The sequence below is a fragment of the Penicillium riverlandense genome (genome assembly GCF_028828495.1).
Source record: "Penicillium riverlandense strain IBT 135883 chromosome Unknown utg000003l_segment0_segment0, whole genome shotgun sequence".
Taxonomy (NCBI): Eukaryota; Fungi; Ascomycota; class Eurotiomycetes; order Eurotiales; family Aspergillaceae; genus Penicillium; species Penicillium riverlandense.
Genome location: NW_026643196.1, coordinates 474556 through 495491, shown reverse-complemented (window position 1 = coordinate 495491; position 20936 = coordinate 474556). Strand labels below are relative to the sequence as shown.

The window sequence follows — 20936 nt, the reverse complement described above, 5'->3', positions numbered from 1 at the left end:
AGGTACATTAATCTGGTCCATACCGAAACAGTGTAAGGTGCTAGCTAGCTGGATAAGAATTTGTTCAGATGAGATGAACAAGGTCACTCACTTCGTTCTCATATCTTGTCATCAGCCAGCGAATATCTGTAGCTTCTGATCCACGCTGCCAGTCGCAATAACACAACGGATCTGCGAGGTTTCTCCGCCGGCCTTACTCTTCGCTGCCTCTGTGCCATCCGCAGTCTGTGCCCCCGAAGCACTAGCAGGATCCGTGTGTATATCTTTGGCTATACCCGGGGCCCACTTCAGGCAAGTGATGAAACTTTCATGAGCGTCCCTGAGCGTCTTCACACATTTCCCTTCTTGGCTCAAGTCCCAACAGCGTATTGTCTTGTCATCCGAGACAGAAAGAAGATATTTCCCTCCGGGGTGGAAAACAACCGCCCGTACCCAGTTGTCATGGCCGATTAACGTCATGAGGCATTTCCCGCGGGCGTCCCAGAGTCTGATGGTCTTGTCGCGCGATCCAGTCGCCATGAACTCTGCCGTAGTCCCCGCAGATGAGACCTTCAATCCTGCTAAAGGCGCAAGATAGCGATAGGAGGTTGGTGGAGCAATCGCGCAGCACTCATTGAAGTTCTCATGGCCGATCAAGGTCAGCTTGTTTTCCGGTTTCGCCAAGGAAATGTCCCAGAGTCGGACAGTCATGTCGTCTCCGGTAGAGAGCAGGAACTTTCCATCGATTGATGGACAGACGTCCCGTACCCAGCCCGTGTGCCCTGATATCGTTTTCACGCAATACCCATTAGTTACATCCCATAACCTCACGTCGTTGTCTTTGCTTGCACTGGCAAGCAAGCTCCCATTTGGTATGAAACGCACGGCGCTAACAATATGGTCGTGGCCCTGTAGCGTCCGAAAATTCTTATAGCCGTCTGTCGGATTCCATAGCTTGATGGTAAGGTCGGAACTGCAGGAGGCCAGAAGGATGCCCCCTGGAGGACCGCCATAATCGAGTCCGCGCACCGCTCTTGTATGGCCCTTGAGTGTCATCTCCAATTCTCCAAGTTCCCAGTCCCATATTTTAATCGTGAAGTCGTCAGACCCGGAGGCAATGGAAGAAAATTTGGGATGAAATGCGATACAATTGATGGTGTCGCGATGCGAATGCAGTGAGTACCGGGGGTGTTGCTGCGGAAGCCAGGATTCGGGGTCTTTATTACGTGCACGGAGGGAGGCAGGCGTCGAGCTGTCAAGTTCCGATTGCAAGGTTGCATTTCGGGACTCAAGGTCCATTATCTGCAGGGGAAACTGTCAGCGCTATCGCAGGAAAGCAATGCGCAGATGCCCATAGCGTCGCAGATATCTGCAATTTCCGACTTACCTTTTTCTGTAGGCGGACTGTGCTTGTCCATTTCTTCTCCAGCAATGTTTCATACTTTTTCACTGTACTTGCATCGAAGCTGTCCTCGGCAATGGCCAGTTCCTTCCTGAGGGTCGCAGCCGTCTCCGGTAGGTTGTTCGCTGAGAGATATGCTATGATAGACTTGTGCCTGTGACTGGGCTCAGCATCGGCTTTCAAAAGCAACACATCATCAGAGCTCCTCCACATCTACTTACAGCTCTTCAGCTTGCCGATCCGTTAACAAACGGACCATGCTGGGTCACCGGCCGTGATCCCACAACGTTGGAAAGCTCCGGTGAGGTCAAAGCTAGTGCGACGCTTCTGCAAAGACAATGGCGGTGGGTGGGACAGTTGAGCAGGTCCGGGGTTGGGCAGCTGAAATGTTCAGCGAGAAATCGCAGTGCGGGGTGAGTGATTCTGGGTCCGAGGGGCAGCAAATTTGAGGTAGTAGAGGAGGTCTTGGTAACGACTGGAGATCAAGGTCATTGTCCGCAAAGAGGGTCCCTATCTCCGTCCGGTGGTTGAGTGTTATCGCGGGTAACTTGGAGGGGTTCTCTGTTATGTTATGACCGATGCGGAAATACCAAAATCCGACTCCGGCACGTGGCCCAGGGGTATTTTCTCCCTCTCTCGGAAAGTATATACTTCTAGGTCCTCTCCTTGGGGGCCTCGTCTAATCCATCTTCACATTCATGATTGACATAATGACTTGAAATTGTCCAATGATTCGAGTACCTCATACCGCAATATACAGGTACCAGTCACAATGGCCTCAAGAGAACAAGTCGAGTGGTTGGACGAATCCGAGTTTGTAAGACGGTTCTATGTCAGAAGAAGCAACTGGTTCTTATTAGAAACAAAACCGAGTGCAAAATTTGACGAAAAGCCTGCTGTGTGCTTTCCAACTTCTAGATAGCAAGCTCAGGGGTGCAGTGGGGACGATTGGCCAAACACCAGCATCAATGCCACCCTGCGTTTTCAAACCATGTGCATATAGTTGGTAACAATGTGGTTTATATGTACTTGTCAATCCACATATCATCTGCTCGTCGTGTGAATTCTGGAGCAAGTGAAGTATATACTTGAATGTTGACGCCTCAGGCCACCACACACATTCCTTATCGATAAGCGCGCCAAGCCTCACCCAAAACTTTTCCCGTTCGATCTTTTTCTAACCCCGACCACCAACTTGCCTCGACCACTCCTACACCATGTTGCGCGAAGTGTATGTATCTATACTCGATGTGGCCTGGGAACTCACTAATTCCTTTCCAGCAAGCCCAAAAACCCGCGCATTGCGCGCATCCTCAAGGCGCGGGAACCGCAACTCATCGAGCCGCCCAAGAAGACGCTCCTCCTGCACGGCGCAAAATGTCCGCAAGTGCTGGACACTGTGCTGAAGACATTTCACTCCCTGACAAAGCCTCATTCGATTATGTTCCGCAAGAAGAACGAGAACATCCGTCCCTTCGAGAACACAGAGAGCCTCGAGTTTTTGGCGAACAAGAACGATTGCGGCCTGGTTGTGTTCGGGAGCAGCAACAAGAAGCGGCCTAACTGCGTGACTATTGCACGGATGTACAATAGCCAGCTCTTGGATATGTGCGAGCTCCTCCTTCTCCCCGCTGCGGACGGCGAGACCATCCCGCCCATCAACGAGCTGGTCATGCACATTGGCGTGGAACTGCGGCCGATGATGCTTTTCGCGGGTAGTCCTTGGGATGACCCGACCTCTTCAGCGCATGTCATGCTGAAGAGCATGTTCCTTGACCTGTTCAAGGGCGAAGAAGCCGACCGGATCGACGTCGAGGGTCTGCAGTATGTGCTTATGGTTGGTGCCGAGGAGCCCCGTGACGATTTGTCGCCGGTGGTTCATCTGCGGTGGTACAAGGTGGTCACCAAGCGTAGTGGCCATAAGCTGCCCCGCGTGGAGCTGGAGGAGGTCGGACCCAAGTTCGATTTCAAGGTCGGCCGCCTGCGTCCCGCCTCCCCGGAGGCCATGAAGGAGGCCATGAAGCAGGGCAAGCGACCGAATGAGGAGATGAAGACCAAAAAGAATATCACAATGGACTCGATCGGTGATAAGATTGGTCGTGTGCATCTGGGCAAGCAGGATCTGAAGGGGTTGCAGACTCGCAAGATGAAGGGTCTCAAGCGTCGGGCGGGGATAGACGATGAGGATGAGGGTGCGGAAGAGGATATGATGGAGGTGGACGAGATCTCTGAGGACGAGGGCCACAAGCGTGCGCGGACCGAGTAGAAGAGGATCTATTGCATTTCTGTTTAGGGTTTCCTTGCCGGCGTTTGGGATGGATGGGCCATCACTCTTCCACGGTGTACATGAAAAGTCTTACTCCTAGTACTTCCAACATCTACATGATATATCTCTGTCTCTCTTCCTATCTTGATCTGCCTCTGCAAATCACTATTTACCCTCACTAGTATCGTCACGTGACATATGACGTTTCGGCTGAGTCTCACATGCCGAGGCCTGCTCTTTGCGGAACTGCCGTCCTCCCCTCCCTGCTGTCTTGCTTGTTCTCTCTTACCAACTCCTATTCCTCCTATTCCTTGCTCATGACCTGCACGACTACAGTTCCTATCTCATCTCCTAGTTCACAACTCTCCTGATCCCTCCCACCCACCTCCGACCTCTTGCCGAGGTCCCGCAGCGCCATGGATATAGTCTTGGTGAGTTGCCGCCTTTACGTTCCGAGCATCACGACGGCTAACACTGACCAAACAGTCCCGTCTGGACGCCCTCGCGCTCAACCCGGATCTCGCGCCGTTTCTGGCCATTCTCAAGGGCGCGCGCAATGGCATCGTCTACGGGTCCAAAGTGCGGTTTCCGCATGCCTTGGTGTATGTGCCTCGGAGAACATCCCCTTTGACCGAGCGCGCTTGAGACTAACCGGCGCCGTTGATGGATAGGATGATATTTCTCTTCCGGTCTGGAACGTAAGTGATTCCGTGGCCCATCTTCCCCCGATTATCCGCTGATCTATCTCCAGATTCCGGGAAAAGCTCAAGCTCGTCCTCAAGGCAACCCGTCAACATGCGCGGAACCTTTCTACATTCGCTGTTGTCTACAAGACCTCCATGCTTGTATTGAAGACCATCAATCCCACCGGCGCTGGGAAGGAGGGCCGATACGATAGCTTCTTCGCCGGGTTGATGGGCGGATACACTGTGTTCGGACGGCAGCCGGGAAGCGTTAGCCAACAGGTTCGACACCTGTCCCAGTTCTTTGGTTCTCGCAGACTAACCGTCATAGATTGTCATCTACGTCTTCGCTCGCGTGATGCTCTCCCTCGCCAAGCTGGCCATCCAAGAAAATATGCACCCCCTCTCCTCTCTAATCACCCCGGAAGCCCGCACGCAGATTACGGATAACGCCTGGCCCGTGTTCGCGAGTCTGACCTGGGCCTTTGTCATGTATATCTTCCGGTGGTACCCTGACACTCTGGTGAGCAGTCTGCGGAGCAGTATGGTGTACATGTAAGTCGTCGTTGGTGATCTGCTGGGGAACTGTATTCTGACATTTATGATACAGCTACGCCGACTCGGACCACTGGGACTCGTTCCGCAACCTTTTCATTCACAATAAATGAGAGGGAAATCCAGGGCCACATTCTGCCTTTCTTGATGGTATACAAAGTATAGAACGGGGTTCTTTTTATTCTATTTCTTGCTCTGCTATCCTTATCATCCCTACCTTCCCCTGTATTATGATGGAGGACAGCCAGAAGAGTCGCTTTTCCAGGAAAAGGGCAATCCGCGCAAATACAAACCGACCCATCCGCCGGCGGTTGGGAGCTGCCACATGCATACAATTTGAAGAGCACTTGTTTTGTTCATGTATATACACCCAGCTTAAGCAATTCATTTCCAATCTAAGAATATATATCAGCATTGTTTTCCACCCTTTCAAATCTAAGCCCCGGGTGACGCAGCAGATCAAGGCAACATATTCCTCGCAGATGCATCCCTCGCGGCCTTCTCCCAATCGACAAGAAACCACAACAGACCACCCTCAATCAAAACATTCAGCACCTGGCCAAGAGAAAGCCCCGCCCACAGCCCAATCAAACTCCAATTCATCCCAAAGGCAAGGCCCAGACTAAGCGGGAACGCGAAGATATAGTAAACGGGGATTTGGACATAACTGCCCAGATCTGGTCGCCCCAGAGCGCGAAGCACGCCATTCAGCGAGGCAGCAAAGGAATCCGGGATCTGCAGCAGCGCACATAGCGGGAGCACGTATGTGATCAGATGGCAAACCTGCGGGTTATTCGAAAACAGAATAGGCACAGCATGCCGCAGGGAAATAAGAAGCACCAAATCACTCGCTCCAATGGTCAGTGCCAGACAGAGAACCACCCTCGTCGCAACCGCCGCGCGACGCAATGCACCCGCACCAACAAGTATAGCGATATGCGTACCCCCCGCAATGGAGACAGCGAAACCAACGTAGAATGCAAAACAAGACACAGTCATAAGGGCCGACTGGGCCGCCAGCTCCGTGGGACCGAGATGCGACGATGCAAGCGTGAGAAGCTCCCACACGATAAACTCGGCTTCCATCATGAGCCAGCTGGGCAGCGCGAGGCGCATCATTGGACCCCAATTTTGCCAGATCTGCCCGGAGAGCGGATGCCAGCATTCGCGGCCGCGGATTAGGTAGACATATAGCGCGAGTAGAACGGGAAGGAGGTTGTTGGTTATTGCTACTGCGATTGGGGCGCCGATGAAACCCCAGTTTAGTTTCTGGACGGACTGGGTGTTAGTTTTTGATTTTACATCTCATGCATTATTAGAAGTGGTAGAAAATAAATGTACTTACCCAGACGAATAACCATCCCATGAAGGCATTAAACGCAGTGCATCCCAGTAGGACGAAAAGACAAGCAGCGAACATACCCTGGGCCTGGAGAAAGCGCTTTCCAGCCTCAAAGCAAGCATATCCAGGTGCTCCAAACAACAAAATCTTCAGATAAAGCCCCGCGAGCAACGCAGTCTCATCGTCCCGGGCCGGCAATATCAAAGCAAATATGCGGTCTGCATTCAACCACATCGCGGCGATAGGCACAGTGAGCAATAGCAGTAGCATAGTCAGTCGCTGCAGATGCAGTCCCACCAGTGTCTTCTTGCCACATCCGTATGCCTGGGGACACAACGTGTCGAGACACGTCGAGAACCCCTGGTAGACCGAGTAGCCCGTGATGGAGGCGGTCATGTTGGCTAGACTGACGGCGCCGATCTCGCGCTTGCCGAGGTGGCCGACGACGAAGATGGAGGATGTCGTGAGGGCATATTGTAGTAGGAGGGCTAGGGCTAGCGGTGCGGAATATCGCAGGATGATTTTGGTTTCTTGTTGCCATGATCCTGGGTCTGAGGATTTGATTTCGGCGGATTCTGAGTCTGGGTTTGCTATAGGGATTGGCTCGCCCAGAAGTAGAGGGGTTGTCTCTGTCGTCGTCGTGGCATCCGCAGCAATGTCCGCTCCAAGAGTCTCCATTATAGGAGGTTACGTTTTATAGTCGAGACCCTGTTGTGATCTGTCCCCGTTGACCAGCAGAGTAGTGACCAGACAGTGTAGTCCGTAGGACCCTCGGTCGGCTTGCTATGCCCTCCTCGGCACTCTTTTTGCAAGCAAGAAAAAGAAAGAGCGAGTGAGCACCGGCGGAGATGGTTATAATGCAGGCAACTTGGTACTAAGCCCCCCACCCCACCTCGTCTCTGCACAGATGTACTTCGATCGCCATCATGGATCCTTGCGTGCGTTCGCAGTAAGATGATCTGCAGCAGCAGGGCCCTCACATCCTACTTATGTACATTGGTCAGCACGGCTGATTCCGCTGATCTTGATCATTGCCAGTAATGTTTTCCAGATCGCATCGGGTATCTTGCAGAGAGTGGCGGGGCTGAGGGACGGGAGTTGCGTCCCGCTAGACAGCCTAGGGTGGAATCGAGTGCAGATCGATGCAATACTCATACAAGTATTGGATGAGCGATGCAGCCGCAATCAACTCTTTTAGTTTTCCTTTTTGGGTATAACAAGAGTTCGTAAGATTCAGCGAGGTCTAATAATAGCAATCATAAAGGGTATGAGGAAACAAAAGACAGCGCCACACTCCGCCATGATATGCTGAAGGCGTGAGGAGAACACGGAGAATTCCATGATCAAAAAGCCCTGGTTTGGCTACTGCTGAAACTCCCCGTCAATCTCGACCAACAACTTCAACTCTCCATCCATCCAATCCACCGTATCAGCAGACAACAGCGCAATCGTCCAATCCCTCTCACTCTGAACCAAAGTCAGGCCGTTAGGGAGCCAGACGCGCAGTTTCCAGTCCGCAGTCGCACCCTGAGCAGTAGCATCCGATCCCTCCGTGAAAGAAACACCTGGAATTTGGCCAGGGTAGCGGCGCAGAACGAGCTGCTTGACTGTTTCGGCATTATTGCACTGCAAAGCAGGGAGATCTAGGCGTGGCAGGATTCGCTTTCCGCGCTGGAGAACGTTTACCCTAACTGAGACTTGGTTGTATCCGTTCTCGTTTGTTGGCGGATGGAATGGTTGTTGAGTGTGGTTGTATTGCTGGTCTGATGTCACTGGAGCGCCACTTTGTCGACTAGCGATGGTTTCGCGGATTATCCGGGAGACATCACGGGTGATGCTACTGGCACTGTTGAGAGAGTTAGAGCTGCATGACAGAAGACTGAAAAAAAAATACTCACAATTCATCGCGTGCGGGGGTAGAACGCCCTCCGCCAATCCTCCAAGGTAGATCAGAAGTAGTGTTTGAGCGCACGATACGGTCAACATTGTAGTTCTCGCACTCCGGAGCACACTGATAATCACCATCGTGGACTATTTGGTAGTGACTGTCAACTGCCGCAACTAAACCACGCCAATCCGGCTGTTGCAAACCAGACAGAGAGCAAAGATTGTCTAGTTCAAAGTCATGGTTGTACATGTCGTAGGAACGGCCAATTTCGTTCCAATCTGTGGTGTATCCGTCTATCCAGAGATCCGCCAGTCCGGGATGCACGATGGCCTGGGTGGAATCCATGGGCGGCTGCGAGTCCGATGGCGGTGGCATGGTATGTCCCATATCGTCAGGGCGATGAGTCTGGCCATGCAGATGGAGTTGCTGGTCAGGAGAGAAACGAGGGCTGTGCTGGGTTGAAAGCCCCTCGTTCGTTCTCCGGCGTCGGCGGTCTTCCACTCCACCTCCCTTTCGAGTCTCGATGGCATATTGGCGCTGTCGTTCGTTGGTAACCATGCGTCTGAGCAGTGGGATGACCAGAGCAATGATCTTTGCCTGGTGGTCCGGCCAAACATAAGTTCGAGGACCCATGTTTTCGTTGACCACATTCTTCCCGAAGAACTTCTCTCCGTTGCCTTCGCCTTCCAGAAAGTTGCGGACACACTCCCACAGCTTCAACTTCACCATTTCTGTGTCTCCCTTGCCCCGTTGACCAACGCACTCGCGTCTGTCCGGGTGCCGCTCGTCCAGCATGTATGCCTTCGCAGCAGCTTGAAGGTGCAAGAAGTTCTCCGGCGACAGCTCGAGCGAGGTGAAAAGTTTTGACATAGGCGGGCGCGTATACTTCTTATTGCTGGAAGGCTGGCGGAACAACGCCGCGGCAGAGTGAACCCCAACTGCGCGCGCCTCGGTGGAGGGAGCCGGCATAGAGCGAATATCAAGACTGTCCCCACCGTAGCCAGGTGCATTGTGTTGAGAGGAATGCGAGTGCTGGTTTTGCGGGCCACCAACGCCAGTCAGAGCAGGGTCGAGGGCATCTTCATTCCTCTTTCGCTTTTTCGTGGCAGTCCTTGTCACCCCCGAACTGGAAGAGTCATTGTGCCCTCTCAGATGTCTACCACCACCCATGCCCGTTCCAAAATTCGGATCGCCAAACCCATCATCGCCGAGGTGCATGTCTCCACCATACCCATCCAGCTGGTGATGTCCCGCTGCTCCCGCCGCCGCGGCGACAGCAGCAGCAGCGGCCCACTCGGAATTAGAGATATCTTGGTCGGCGGCAGCAGTGGCTGCCTCCACTAAACCAGCGAGTTGGTTATCAGTCGACGCATAGCCGTTGTTCGCCAGTTGCGCATTGGGATCGAGGTGAGAGGTATTCGTCGTCGATTGTGTCGGGCCATTAGTCGACGAGGTGGCAGGCGGATTTTGGCCGCTGGAGGAGGTGGATGCCATGTCTCCAAAAGTCGTGGAAATCGAGGAAACTTTAGATCTTCAGCGCGATAAAGTAGTGGAGAAGCTCAGCGAAGCTCCGTGATGATGAGTCGCGTCGCGGGTTTTGCGCAGCAATTCGAGCGATACTCCCACCGCTACACCCCAGAAAGGGAGGGGATGTGAAAATCGCGACGAAGTGTTGAACTGACAAGAGCGGAGAATCAGAAACGCGGTTCTGCCGATAAGAGCAGCTTTCGCGATGCTCGTTTGGTTGTGACGGTGTTTGCGTGGTTTGAAGGAATAGCAGACAGTGCAAACCTTTCATCGGTCATGTGATCTAACCGCCTCAGGCCGTAATGCAACCTGCCCTCCCACGCCGCCTGGAATGCGTAGTTAGACAAACATGGTTTGAATAAATTAGCGGATTTGGATAAACATGACTGGTGAGGAATTCCTCAATAAAGGTATCATGTAAAAGAAATTGGCTCAATATTGTTAATCTCATACAGAAACGATATATGTACTTTGCCGTGCCAGCGAAAATCGCAGTATACATGAGGCTTCAAACAGCAGAGAAATAAAAAGAAAGTACCAATGAGCGCATAATCCAAACGCCAGTATATATCCATGAAAAGTATAGACACAATATTCACACTGCCTTAGAAGCCATCGCCCTCCTTCCACGGCCGACCGGCCTCCAGGGCACGGTATTTGGGATTCTTGCCACGCTCGATAGCGTCATTCCACATATCGTCGAGCTCTTTCTGCTTCTTCGCGTGGAGTCTGTACACGCCCGGCTCCTTCTTTTCCGGGGCGTCCACGGGCATGGAGTCATCGAGGTCGTCGTTTTCCTCCGCAATACCCAAGTCGTTATTTAAGAATTCCAAGTTCATCACCCGGTCTGCGAGCTCCGCCACCTCTTTTTCCAGGTCTTGGTAGGCGCGGAAGCCCTCGTCGCTACCGAAACAGAAGCCGTAGCCGTCGCACATACAGATGTGTTCATCCACGCAGAGGACGGGCTTGCCCGTGAACACATATTGCCACATGTACTCCCACACGCGGCCGGCGATGTAGTCGCTGAAATCCGTCTGCAGCAGCCAGTCCCGGTAAAAGATGAAGCGGGACCGGGGAATGGCGCGGATGCGTTCGCCGGACACGGCGAACTGGGCACAGCACGGCTGCGACAGCACCGAGGGGACCGGGTCGTCCGGGAAGATCTCGGCCCACGCGCGGGCCATGAGGACCTCTTCCTGCTTATTGCCGTCTTCGACCAATGCGCCAGGATGCATCCAGTCCGGACAGCCGGGCCCAAACCCGCAGCGGGTATTCATGTATCCCTCGCGGATCACGCGTGCCGGGTTGAGTCGCTTCAGCATCTCGACGGCATCGCCTTGGAAAATTGGGTCATTATGCCATGCATTCTGGTGGGCGTGCACGAAGACCGCAATATCGGGCAGGTTGTCGTAGTTGTCGATGATATAGGTGAGGTAGACCATGACCTCGTGGCCCTTATTCTTGGGCACATGCAGCGTTGCGGTGGGATCGTCGACCCAATAGACCGCGGTGCCATATTCGGGCAGTTCTTCTTCCATCCATGAGGTATCCTCGTACCTCGTACGCGGCGCGACGATGATCTTGGTGTATTCCTGGCCAAGCGGCTTGGGGATGCCGGGCTCGAAATGGGGATGCGGCGCGAAGAGGTTTTTCTGTTCCTTGGCTTTCGGCCGCGCCATCGTGATATTCCACGTCCCGTTCAATGACATCCCAAACCGTGATCCCTGGCCGAAATCATCATCTTGGCCGATCACGTCCCCCATGCCGACGACCTGTCCCATCTTGCCCCATGGTTGCGAGAGTTGGCGAGCCGTGAAGAAGAAGGCGGCGAAGAAGCACAGGCCGAGCAGGGAGACTGCCCGCCGTGAGAGAATCATCGATCAGGATCGGTGTAGTAATGATATAGCGAATAAGAATGGCTTCGGAGATATAAGCCTGTCGCACAAGATGACGGTCAGCTTGGCACTGGGCAGAGATATAATGACCGAGAGGTGAGGCTCCAATTTGCCACATCGCCCAGGGGAAAATGCGGATGATAGACGAATATCCAACACAACTAGAAGGGGCGTCGGCCAGAAAGGAGTTCGATGCAACGTACTTGTGGCTCAAAAAACTAGCATTAGGCCGCCCATTGGCCTCCAAGCGCAGCGAAAGAGGGTGTCAAGGGCCACTAAAAGGGGCGATCGTCGTGTTCCGGGGTGTCCGAGGGAGCGCGAGCGAGCGGGAAATGCGCCCTCACCAGAATTTCAATATACAACAGAAGGGGAAAATCACAAAGAGGGTGAGAAGGCAAGCTGGGCCGGCTTTCAGATAAGGTCAAGGGAGAATCCTATGACGAGTGGCGGCCAACGAGACCAAAATTAGGGCACCGCGGGGGCCAAGCAGAGCCAGTGAAAAGGCCGGGCGCGGGTGGAGCCCTGAGTCAATTAAAAGTTGCCCGGATAATGACGAAGGGACAACAGGGTTCAAATTCCGATGCAGATATGGACTGACTGGTGACAATACCAAATCATAATAACCCTGCGGAATGAGAAATGGGGTCGGTCTGGAATGTGAGTGAAATCGCGACCCCCAAAACTGGGCAACACGTACTCCCGGCCCAATTGGTGCAATGCGGCTGACGATCGCCCCCTGATCGGCCCGTGTTGGGAGGCCACGAATTGAGACCCACGCGGTGGAGGCTTGGCTGCGCCTACAAGCCACGATAGTCGGCCAAAACTGCTCTACTGGAAAGAAATATTGTGCAAACGGAACAACAACAAAATTTGGTATAGACGGTCTGACTTATAGACACGGAATCCGGGTATGATCTTTTGCTCATAAACGCCATGCAGAGTGGGGGAAGCAAAAAGAAAGGCGGGAAATAATACAAGTGAGTTTAAATTCATGCTCCATCGTCAGCTGCTTCTTCCACAGTGGCAGCGCGTCCCTTGCCCTTATAAGGGGACTCGGAGTCCGACCCGGAGCCGGCGCCCCAGGAAGGCGGAGCGGCAGAGGAAGGCCCTGCTTGAGGCTGCTCAGAGGGAATGTCAGTCCATTCTTGTGAAGGTGATTCTGCGCGATGATCCGTCGATGGGACATTGGGCGTAGACTGCCAGTTGGGCAGGACGTCAGCCACCGGAGCCGTTGTCGCTGTACTAGCAACGGTTTCAACTGTAGATGCCTCAGGCTCGTTGCTGCTTTGGGGAGCGGCGGCGGTCTCGGGGCCAGTAACAGGTTGAGGAGCGGTAGCGTTGTCTGGAGCCGGCTGCGTTGTCAAAGTTTCTGGGACGGAAGGCGTGAGATCCGCATTTGGCTCGGTAGGATGAAGAGGGACCAGAGTCCATCCTTGCGGGAGAGTAAGTCCTTCTGGAAGGCGGGCATCATCGGACCCCATGGCTGACACGGCCGGGTTTGAGACAAACTGATGGCAGATAGTGGTAGAAGTGGTGATAGATGAAGGGGCGGGAACAGAGGTTGAAGGCGTTGGCTGTGGCGGAACAGCAGTCGTAGGTGTCGGTTGGAGAGCTAAAGAAGCCGCTTGCTGAAGCCGGATTCGGTCCAGCTCCGTTTGGAGATGGCGGACATGATGTAGCCGCTCGGTGGCAATACGGAGGCTGTTGATCTCCTCCGTGATCTGTCGTTCGATATGTTCCAACTGCTGATGGACATTGGTCATGTTGGACGGCCCCGGAGCTGCAGCCTCTGGCGCTGGTGGGCGTCGTCCAAAGCCAAAACCAAAGCCGACCTGGCGTACACCGGGAGGGTTCCCATTGTTCGCTGGTTGTAATGGAGCATTGCCTCGGTGGATTTGCTGGTGGAGGTTCTGAAGAAGGTCTCCACGCACAGCCCCAAAGCCGACCCGGAAGGGTCCGAGCTGATAGACCCGAGCACGAGGTTGGTCCTGTCCCTGGGCGCCTGGCTGACGCCCAGCTTGGTTGAAAGGTTGAGCGCCAGCGCCGCCATTACCGGGAGCGTTATTGACACCAGCAGCACCTCGGGCGCCTGATGGCACTACCACCGGACGTCGGCAGGTGGGGCAGTTCTGTTGCCTTTCAAGCCAGCTTCGGAGGCATGCAAAGTGTAGGATATGTCCACATGGTAGTTTCTTAGGGCGAAGACGGTCAGGCACACGTTGCTGGGTTCCGGCTGCCGGTGGTTGCTGACCAACATTCTCAGGAACATCAGCAGCCGGCTCCGCCGAAACCATCTCTTCCCGGCAGATGATGCAGACTTCCTCTCGAGCGACCTCTTCGGCTGTAGCGTTCGGATATCTTTCATCCATGTCCCTGGTCGCATTGCGGTAGCGGAGGAAATCCATGATTCGCCGACCAAACGAGCGGATCGTGACGACAACATCCCGCAGGATGTGAATCGGCAAACCGTAGAAAGTGATGAGAATGGCAAAGAATGTCAGGTAGACCGAGAGCTTCAAGAAATCAGTCAAGAGGTCCAGGTAGAAGACCCATCGGCCTTTCTCCTCCCATCCTGGCACATCAATTTCCATCTCGTCGATATCATTTTCGTCCGGCAAGTCGGTGGGAGGAGCACTAGCCCCAGAAATGGCATGTTGTCGGATAGCTTCCGCGCGTGCTTCACGGATTTCAGCTCGGCGCTCCTCCATCTTGTTCTTCACTTGCTGGCGGGTGATATAGATCTCAACCAAGGCAATCGCATACCGAGCAGTAGTCGAGGTGGACAGGATAGTCAGAATGGCAAACTCAAAGCCAAACATCACCATCATATCCGGTCTCGCTTGATCCAGCACCGTTATGACGCAGTAATTCAGCATGAACGAGTCGAACAAGACCGAAAGCACCAATGAGGCCGCCAATCGCGTATGAAACAGTCGCGGGTTGGCCGGCGGTTGTTGTTCCAGGTACTCCACACGGCCTTCTCCAATCCAACCCCAAACTTTGCCGACCAAGAGGGAGATAAACATCACCAGAAACCAGCCGCCTAGCTCCCCCCGGAAGATGGTCATCGCCAGACAGGTCTCCGTGACGGCGAACCATGCTCGCTCGTAGAGTTGTTCGGTCTCGATGGCTCTCAGGGGCCCATAGAGCAGTCGCTGGAGCCAGAAGAGGAGGAATCCGGCGGCGAGAAGACAGAGGTTGGTCAGGATCTAGGTGGTCGAGATGAGAAAGCGGCCAGTCACCGAGGGCCGGCTAAACTTACCATGAGGTTCGCGCTGCTTTGAGAGAGATACACGCAGGCCGCGTAGAAGTTGGCTCTCTGATGGATGGCCTTCAAAAACACCCCCGTGGCCAGGGCCACCGAAGCCTGCAAACGAGTGTCAGCGTGGACGCTTCGCGATTCCAATAGTGCCACTCACCCCGGCGTACGCAGCTATCCTCATGGCTGTTGACTACTTCTGGTCGAGAGACATGAGAAAAAGAAAGAGCCTCGACAAGTCAAACAACGTGGAGCCGTTCAGGCAATGACGATCTGGACAGCTTTCACTCCGCATCTTATGTCAGCGGTGGGCACGTGCCCGGCAGGGTACAGGGGCAGAAGTAGCTAGCCTTTGCAGAGTAGGACTTCTGTTAATCAGAATAGAATCATAGTCCATTAGTATTAACGGAAGAGTGGATTGAAGATTTTAATATTACTTGTGTCGGAGAATATTGATCGAATGACCTCAAGCCGGCAATCCTGTACATGTTTCATTACCTTTGGTGGCGCTCTCCACCAGCCCCTGGTTCTGACCACATAACTAGTATATGTCTGGTCCTCATAGAGTGTTCTCTTTCAATGCTGAAGACCAATCCTCCATCACCATTTCCGTGTATTGTGATTTCTTATCTGATCGAACGACAAGTGATCGACAGGTCATGTGACCATTCCCAGTCCATCCGCGTCCCACCATCCCTCGTACAACCTGCTTTGATCTTCACTTACTAGGACCTCTACACAGTCCGCTCTATCGAGCAATGATCGATATAAAATGATGGCGTCCACTCCGGCTTTATTCACGGCCTCGCGGGTCCAGACGCTAACCTACCTGTTGGCCGTCTGCCCGTTCTCCATCGCATTCCTTGTGTTCGTCAACTCATCCGTCTCCTTCGTGGTGACGGATCTAATTGGGATCCATGACGGCGAGGGAGATGCTGTGGGCACACTGGGATTCGCGGATGAATTGCTTGCGCTGGTCGCCTGTCCGCTTTGGGGCGTTCTCTCCGATCGTATCGGTGTTCGTCATGTAAGCTTCCCAATTCGATCTACAAATCTATATTGGCTGATGATAGATGCACAGGTCTGCACGGCGGGTTATTTTATTATAGCGCTCTCGCTGGTTCTTTTCGTGCAGGCCACGAATGTTTATCCGCAGCTTCTGCTGGGGAGGTTACTCTTTAGTGTCGGAGGCTCTGCGGTGTCAACGATGGTGACCGCAGTCCTGCCTGCAGTTACTGGAAAATCGCTCAAATCTGGGACGTATAGAACGTCCCTGTCCTCTGACTTAACCATTACACCAAACAGGGCCAACCCCCAACAGGATGACTCCAATGCCACCCCGTCTTCTCCATCTGCCCGGCTGTCTGGATTTGTCGGCATGTTCGCCGGCTGTGGCGCTCTTGTGTCTCTGGCGGCATTTCTGCCTCTTCCAGCTCGGTTTGAGGAACTGGGTCTCTCGCCGGCACAGGCTATTCAGCTCAGTTATTACTTGGTCGCCGTTGTGGCCCTCTTAATCAGTCTCAGCTGCTTCATTGGTCTTCGAGGGCTTCCTGGGGAGGACGGAAAGGGCTGGAGCGTTTTGTGGAAGACATCACAACAGACATTCTCTTCAGCATCCGAAAGTCATCAATTTGCGAACGAACCGACCAGGCTCCCATACTGGAAGCAATTGACGACTGCGCTTCTCCTGGGATTCCGAAATCGCAGTATAGCCCTTGGCTACATTGGAGGTTTTGTTGCCCGAGCATCCTCTGTGGGCATTTCGTTGTTCATTCCTCTGGCCGTCAATCACTACTTCCGAGCATCAGGTCTATGTGACGAGCAACATGAACCGGTGCCTGGTTCAGGACTGGGAGATATCAAAAGACTCTGTCCGCGTGCTTACATCCTCGCTTCGATTTTGACTGGCGCATCTCAGTTGGTCGCGTTGATGGCTGCACCTTTTTTTGGGTTCTTAACCGAAAGATCCCGACGGTACAATTTTCCGCTTCTCTTTGCCGCTCTGGTGGGTGTGGTGGGCTACTTGGTCTTTGCGATGCTCCCAAGCCCTCAGTACAAGGGCCCGGACGGCAATGCGGGCGTGTTCGTGGTGATGGCCCTGATCGGGATCAGCCAGATTGGGGCTATTGTTTGCAGTCTAGCCGTGCTCAGCAATGGCATTCTTCGTGTTAGCATTGACGACGAGACATTGCGTCAGATTTATGCCCGACCAGATGATGACGATAATCCAGAGCCCGACGAGAACCGGCCTCTGCTTTCGGGCTCTGTAGACCAGCAACTGCAGCACCTATCAAACCTGAAGGGATCCATCGCGGGGGTCTATTCGCTGTATGGAGGAGCAGGAATCCTGCTGCTCACCAAACTGGGCGGGCTCCTGTTTGATGTCTTGTCGTCGGGCACCCCGTTCTACATTATGGCAGGGTTCAACGGGGTCCTGCTCCTGACGGGCATTGTGTGCGGCGTGATGAATCATTTCTGGTGAACTGGTTGATACTTGGCGAATTGAAGACTATTATTCTTATTGCATTATTACTTGTACTCCGGAGTTAGGGCTTCCATCCCTCACTAATCTAGCCAACAACATGTGACTAAACTAGTTATCGACCCCGAATTTTCCGATGACGAATCTTGGCCCCGCAAGCACTGAACGACTACGATTACGAGGCGCCCTGACTAGTCCGAACTCGGGTTCGGGTGGGCTCACAGCGGGTCCCATCTAATTTCCCCTGGCGCGTTCCTGACAACAAACACAGGAACTTCTGAGACGAACCGCAACAAATTGCTCCCCCACCAATCCCTGGTGAACTAACTATGTAACATACGACTAGCTAATCTCTGAAGTAGCCGCATGGACAAAAAAGAAGAATCATAATCCTGGCGCCCGTTCAGTGTGTCGATCTTTTCTGCGCACAGAGGGGCCGCATCGCTAGTCCCATCGCCCATCAGGCCGGTACTATCCCTGCTCTGGCATAGTGTGGTGCCCCTTTTCCTCCTGTTGGCGCTAACTCCTAACTCGAACTGCACATCCGATTGCCCATGATCAGCGCGACCCTGTGCCTGGACCATCCACCTTGCCCTGCTGCGCCAATCACTTGGCCTTGTTGGCCAGGAACAGGATCCAGACCAAGGCTCACGCCAAGCCCCATTTCGCTTGGGCTAATTATTGTCAATGTGACGGTCCGCGGGTCCCCTCCGTTTATATGCTGGATTAGCCCCCGAACCCCGGCGCGACCGCTCATACTCTCCTTCTCTCCCAATCCGTACCCCGGGGCACGACGCTGCTACCATTCCACTCTTTTGGTTCTTTCCAGTCTCTCTTTAATCGGTAGTTGATTCTACCAGAGTACAGCGTACGGCCTCTCCTTTCAATACCCACCAAAACCGCCATTCTCCCGAAACGGATTTTTACTCGGTTATTTCTTACGCCCCAAATAAACACCACCATGCGTCTTCAGACTCTTGCCCTTCTGGCCGGTGTCGCTGCGGTCTCCGCTGACACGGTGAACCTGCTTCTGCCCGGCTTCCACGGATACGAAAGCAAAATTGCTGCTAAGGAGATCGGCGAGGTGTGTACTGATTGGTGATTTGCACCTAATATCAAATTCTGACTTCGACTTTTTTAGTCTGGCGATACGGTTACCTATCTTGTCACCTGTGCCGACGGCGTGACCAACTGCGGTATTCCTAGCTCGGGCATGACCGCCATGTCGGCGCCGACGTCGATGCAGCTGATGTACTCCTACTCGACTGCCTCGGCCTCCGTGTCCTGCAACATCGCCGGCCAGACCTATGCGCTGTGCTCCGCCATGGACATCGCCAACGGTCAAACCCACACCGGCGGCATGTCCACCCTGGACTCGAAGGATCTGAACTGGATGCCGGTCACCTGCAGCACTACGCCGACCTCAACCCCAACTCCCACTTCGACTCCCACTCCCATCTCGACTCCGACCCAGACCCCGACGATGACGCCCATGTCCACCCCTCGGTGGTCCACCAGCTCTGTTGTCCCGTCTAGCTCTGCCCCGGCCTCGACTCCTCTTGTCTCGACTCCTGTGGCTCCCTCGGGCACTCCTGCCCCCCCTGCCAAGACTACGACGCCCAACGCCGCTCCGGCGCTGGGTGCCTCCAACATGCTGGCTATGGGTGGTGCGCTCTTTGCGCTTGCCGCTGCCCTGGCATGATTGGCCTAGCAACATACGGATATCAGATCCTGGTAACGAGTCATTTCTTTTGCAAGGGGTTGGTGGACTTTGAACTTCTTCTCACGGATGTAAATTATGCATATGAACATAATATGTGTACGCACATCTAACTTTATTATAATTTCACGTTGATACCTTTTTGTTTCCAATTTTCAAGCAGCGCTTCCATCTACTCCTTCATCTTTCTCCACCAGTACTCGACTCGCGGATCGGTAAACCCGCCGCTCTGTAGATAGCATCCACGCCTTCCATATTCCACACACTCTCCTGCGCGGCAATCCAATAAGCAGGCGTTTTCCCCAGCACAGCATCCACAAACGCCTCCAACTGCCATCGATAGGTACTCCACCCGCTCTCGCCGCCCTTGTCGCCCGTGGAACCGGTCACTTTACCCCACAATGGACCCCCGTCATATTGCTTATAATACGTCGATTTCCCCGTCCTCTTATCTGTGACGCTGATATAGTGATACAGATGCGGCTGCGTGAAGTTGTAAAAAAACAGCACCGTCGTCTCCGTCTCCACCTCGATAGAGGGCAGCTCCCACACGCGCGGCACGAATCCGCCCGCCCATGACCGCGCCATGTCTGTGTATATCCGGCCGTGCACCAAGTGATTGTGTGCATATTCGAACACCACGTGCGCGTGCACTGCTGCGTCGATGCGCGGATCTTTCTGGGCTACTCGCGCCGTCATCGAGAGCACAGTTGCGGGCGTTGTTGCGTGTAAAGAGAAACGCGTGCATGCTAGTGCTGGGATTAGGGCTAGTGCTGAGCCACCTTTGAGATGTCCAATTAGTACATTGTATATACGATCTGATTAGATTGAAGGCCGATGTTATTTACCTCCTAAATCGAATTCCCATCGACTATCCTTCAAGGGGATTTTCGGGGTCGATGTCATAACAGCCTCGGAGTGAAGAATGCGTCCGGATTCGCGCGCATCGACAAGTTTGCGCCATGCATGCGCGGCTGGATGGAACTGCCAATCGACCTATTCCTTCCGTCGGATCCGTTAATGCAATCCTGTCTGTAAAGACGGAGAATAACGTCGTAACGTACACCCTCTAACAACACAGCCCCCATCTCTTTCGCCAAGTCCACCAAGATCTTCACCTCATTCGCATTCGCCGCGAGGGGACTCTCGCAGAGAACATGCTTCCCCTTTCTAAGAGCCAGTTCCACATTGGAAAAGCGCAGCCCAATAGGAGCAGAGACGAACACAGCGGCAATGGTGGGATCATCGAGCAGCGCGGTGCGGGAGCCGTACGCCTTTGCAAAGTGGAAGCGTGAGGCCAGACGCTCCGCTGTGGGCGCGTCCGGGGTGGCGATGGCGTGAAGGGTTAAGCCTGGGTGGGAGGTTGCTGGGTGTAGGACTTTTTGTAATGGTTAGCATAGTTCGAACAACACATTCTTTGTTAATGTTGTCTTGCGAACCTGTACATAAGGTAGAAAGGATCTGTGGCAGGGGCCGTAAGCTATGTACGCACCTGTTTCAGGATCAAGATCTGACTCTGCGATCACGCCCATTTTCAAGGCGTCTGGCCGTTTACTTGGTGCTACATGCAGCCATGACCAGAGGTACTGCTGCATATAACTGGCTGCTTGGAGGACTAGGGCCATGAAGAAGTAACTGAAGAGGAAATGTGGCCTGTATGTGGGTTGATGGCTGCTATATTGGCAGGAGAAGCAGTATGTACACTGGAGGGAAATAGGGAAAGGTTAGTTATCGCATTTTCTGTGGATACCATATCGATATCTGGCAATGAATGGATACCATATGATGCAGATGCTGGGGTGACGAGACCATCACGTCAGGGTATGATGCTGTAGTTCGTATAGATGTACCGCTGGCGCCTATGGATGAGCTTTGATGCCGTAGCGTTCCCAGGATTCAGAGTTATCGTTGAATGGCTCCGAAACTGCTTTTTTTCAT

At 53.6% G+C, this 20936-nt stretch overlaps 11 protein-coding genes across 11 annotated transcripts; 4 read left to right on the top strand and 7 right to left on the bottom strand.

The window, feature by feature from the left end:
• Positions 1-111: 111 nt before the first annotated feature.
• On the bottom strand, positions 112-1640 carry N7474_003813 (WD40 repeat domain-containing protein; the record flags this gene model as incomplete). Its single annotated transcript, XM_057195228.1, has 3 exons — positions 112-1281; positions 1367-1535; positions 1603-1640. The coding sequence occupies 3 exons, from the start codon at positions 1638-1640 to the stop codon at positions 112-114; spliced, it is 1377 nt and encodes a 458-aa protein (XP_057052624.1).
• A 958-nt stretch (positions 1641-2598) lies between these two features.
• Positions 2599-3647, top strand: N7474_003812 (rRNA-binding ribosome biosynthesis protein RPF2; the record flags this gene model as incomplete). The annotated part of the gene is made up of 2 exons (XM_057195227.1): positions 2599-2612; positions 2663-3647. The coding sequence occupies 2 exons, from the start codon at positions 2599-2601 to the stop codon at positions 3645-3647; spliced, it is 999 nt and encodes a 332-aa protein (XP_057052623.1).
• A 416-nt stretch (positions 3648-4063) lies between these two features.
• On the top strand, positions 4064-4998 carry N7474_003811 (Tim17/Tim22/Tim23/Pmp24 family protein; the record flags this gene model as incomplete). Its single annotated transcript, XM_057195226.1, has 6 exons — positions 4064-4078; positions 4134-4249; positions 4319-4345; positions 4399-4612; positions 4662-4885; positions 4941-4998. The coding sequence occupies 6 exons, from the start codon at positions 4064-4066 to the stop codon at positions 4996-4998; spliced, it is 654 nt and encodes a 217-aa protein (XP_057052622.1).
• Positions 4999-5344: 346 nt separating this feature from the next.
• Positions 5345-6905, bottom strand: N7474_003810 (MATE family efflux transporter; the record flags this gene model as incomplete). The annotated part of the gene is made up of 2 exons (XM_057195225.1): positions 5345-6154; positions 6231-6905. 2 exons carry the CDS (start codon positions 6903-6905, stop codon positions 5345-5347), a joined length of 1485 nt encoding a protein of 494 aa, XP_057052621.1.
• Positions 6906-7589: 684 nt separating this feature from the next.
• On the bottom strand, positions 7590-9609 carry N7474_003809 (uncharacterized protein; the record flags this gene model as incomplete). The annotated part of the gene is made up of 2 exons (XM_057195224.1): positions 7590-8073; positions 8126-9609. 2 exons carry the CDS (start codon positions 9607-9609, stop codon positions 7590-7592), a joined length of 1968 nt encoding a protein of 655 aa, XP_057052620.1.
• A 638-nt stretch (positions 9610-10247) lies between these two features.
• On the bottom strand, positions 10248-11519 carry N7474_003808 (DUF3431 domain-containing protein; the record flags this gene model as incomplete). Its single annotated transcript, XM_057195223.1, has 1 exon — positions 10248-11519. The coding sequence occupies one exon, from the start codon at positions 11517-11519 to the stop codon at positions 10248-10250; it is 1272 nt and encodes a 423-aa protein (XP_057052619.1).
• Positions 11520-12526: 1007 nt separating this feature from the next.
• Positions 12527-14980, bottom strand: hrdA (E3 ubiquitin-protein ligase HRD1; the record flags this gene model as incomplete). Its single annotated transcript, XM_057195222.1, has 3 exons — positions 12527-14746; positions 14800-14904; positions 14957-14980. The coding sequence occupies 3 exons, from the start codon at positions 14978-14980 to the stop codon at positions 12527-12529; spliced, it is 2349 nt and encodes a 782-aa protein (XP_057052618.1).
• A 588-nt stretch (positions 14981-15568) lies between these two features.
• N7474_003806 (putative MFS transporter) lies at positions 15569-17278 on the top strand (the record flags this gene model as incomplete). The annotated part of the gene is made up of 2 exons (XM_057195221.1): positions 15569-15823; positions 15878-17278. The coding sequence occupies 2 exons, from the start codon at positions 15569-15571 to the stop codon at positions 17276-17278; spliced, it is 1656 nt and encodes a 551-aa protein (XP_057052617.1).
• Positions 17279-18239: 961 nt separating this feature from the next.
• Positions 18240-18980, top strand: N7474_003805 (putative GPI anchored glycoprotein; the record flags this gene model as incomplete). Its single annotated transcript, XM_057195220.1, has 2 exons — positions 18240-18362; positions 18420-18980. 2 exons carry the CDS (start codon positions 18240-18242, stop codon positions 18978-18980), a joined length of 684 nt encoding a protein of 227 aa, XP_057052616.1.
• A 198-nt stretch (positions 18981-19178) lies between these two features.
• Positions 19179-19697, bottom strand: N7474_003804 (NAD binding Rossmann fold oxidoreductase; the record flags this gene model as incomplete). The annotated part of the gene is made up of 1 exon (XM_057195219.1): positions 19179-19697. One exon carries the CDS (start codon positions 19695-19697, stop codon positions 19179-19181), a length of 519 nt encoding a protein of 172 aa, XP_057052615.1.
• Positions 19698-19900: 203 nt separating this feature from the next.
• Positions 19901-20530, bottom strand: N7474_003803 (Gfo/Idh/MocA family protein; the record flags this gene model as incomplete). The annotated part of the gene is made up of 2 exons (XM_057195218.1): positions 19901-20376; positions 20491-20530. The coding sequence occupies 2 exons, from the start codon at positions 20528-20530 to the stop codon at positions 19901-19903; spliced, it is 516 nt and encodes a 171-aa protein (XP_057052614.1).
• Between the last annotated feature and the right edge of the window lie 406 nt (positions 20531-20936).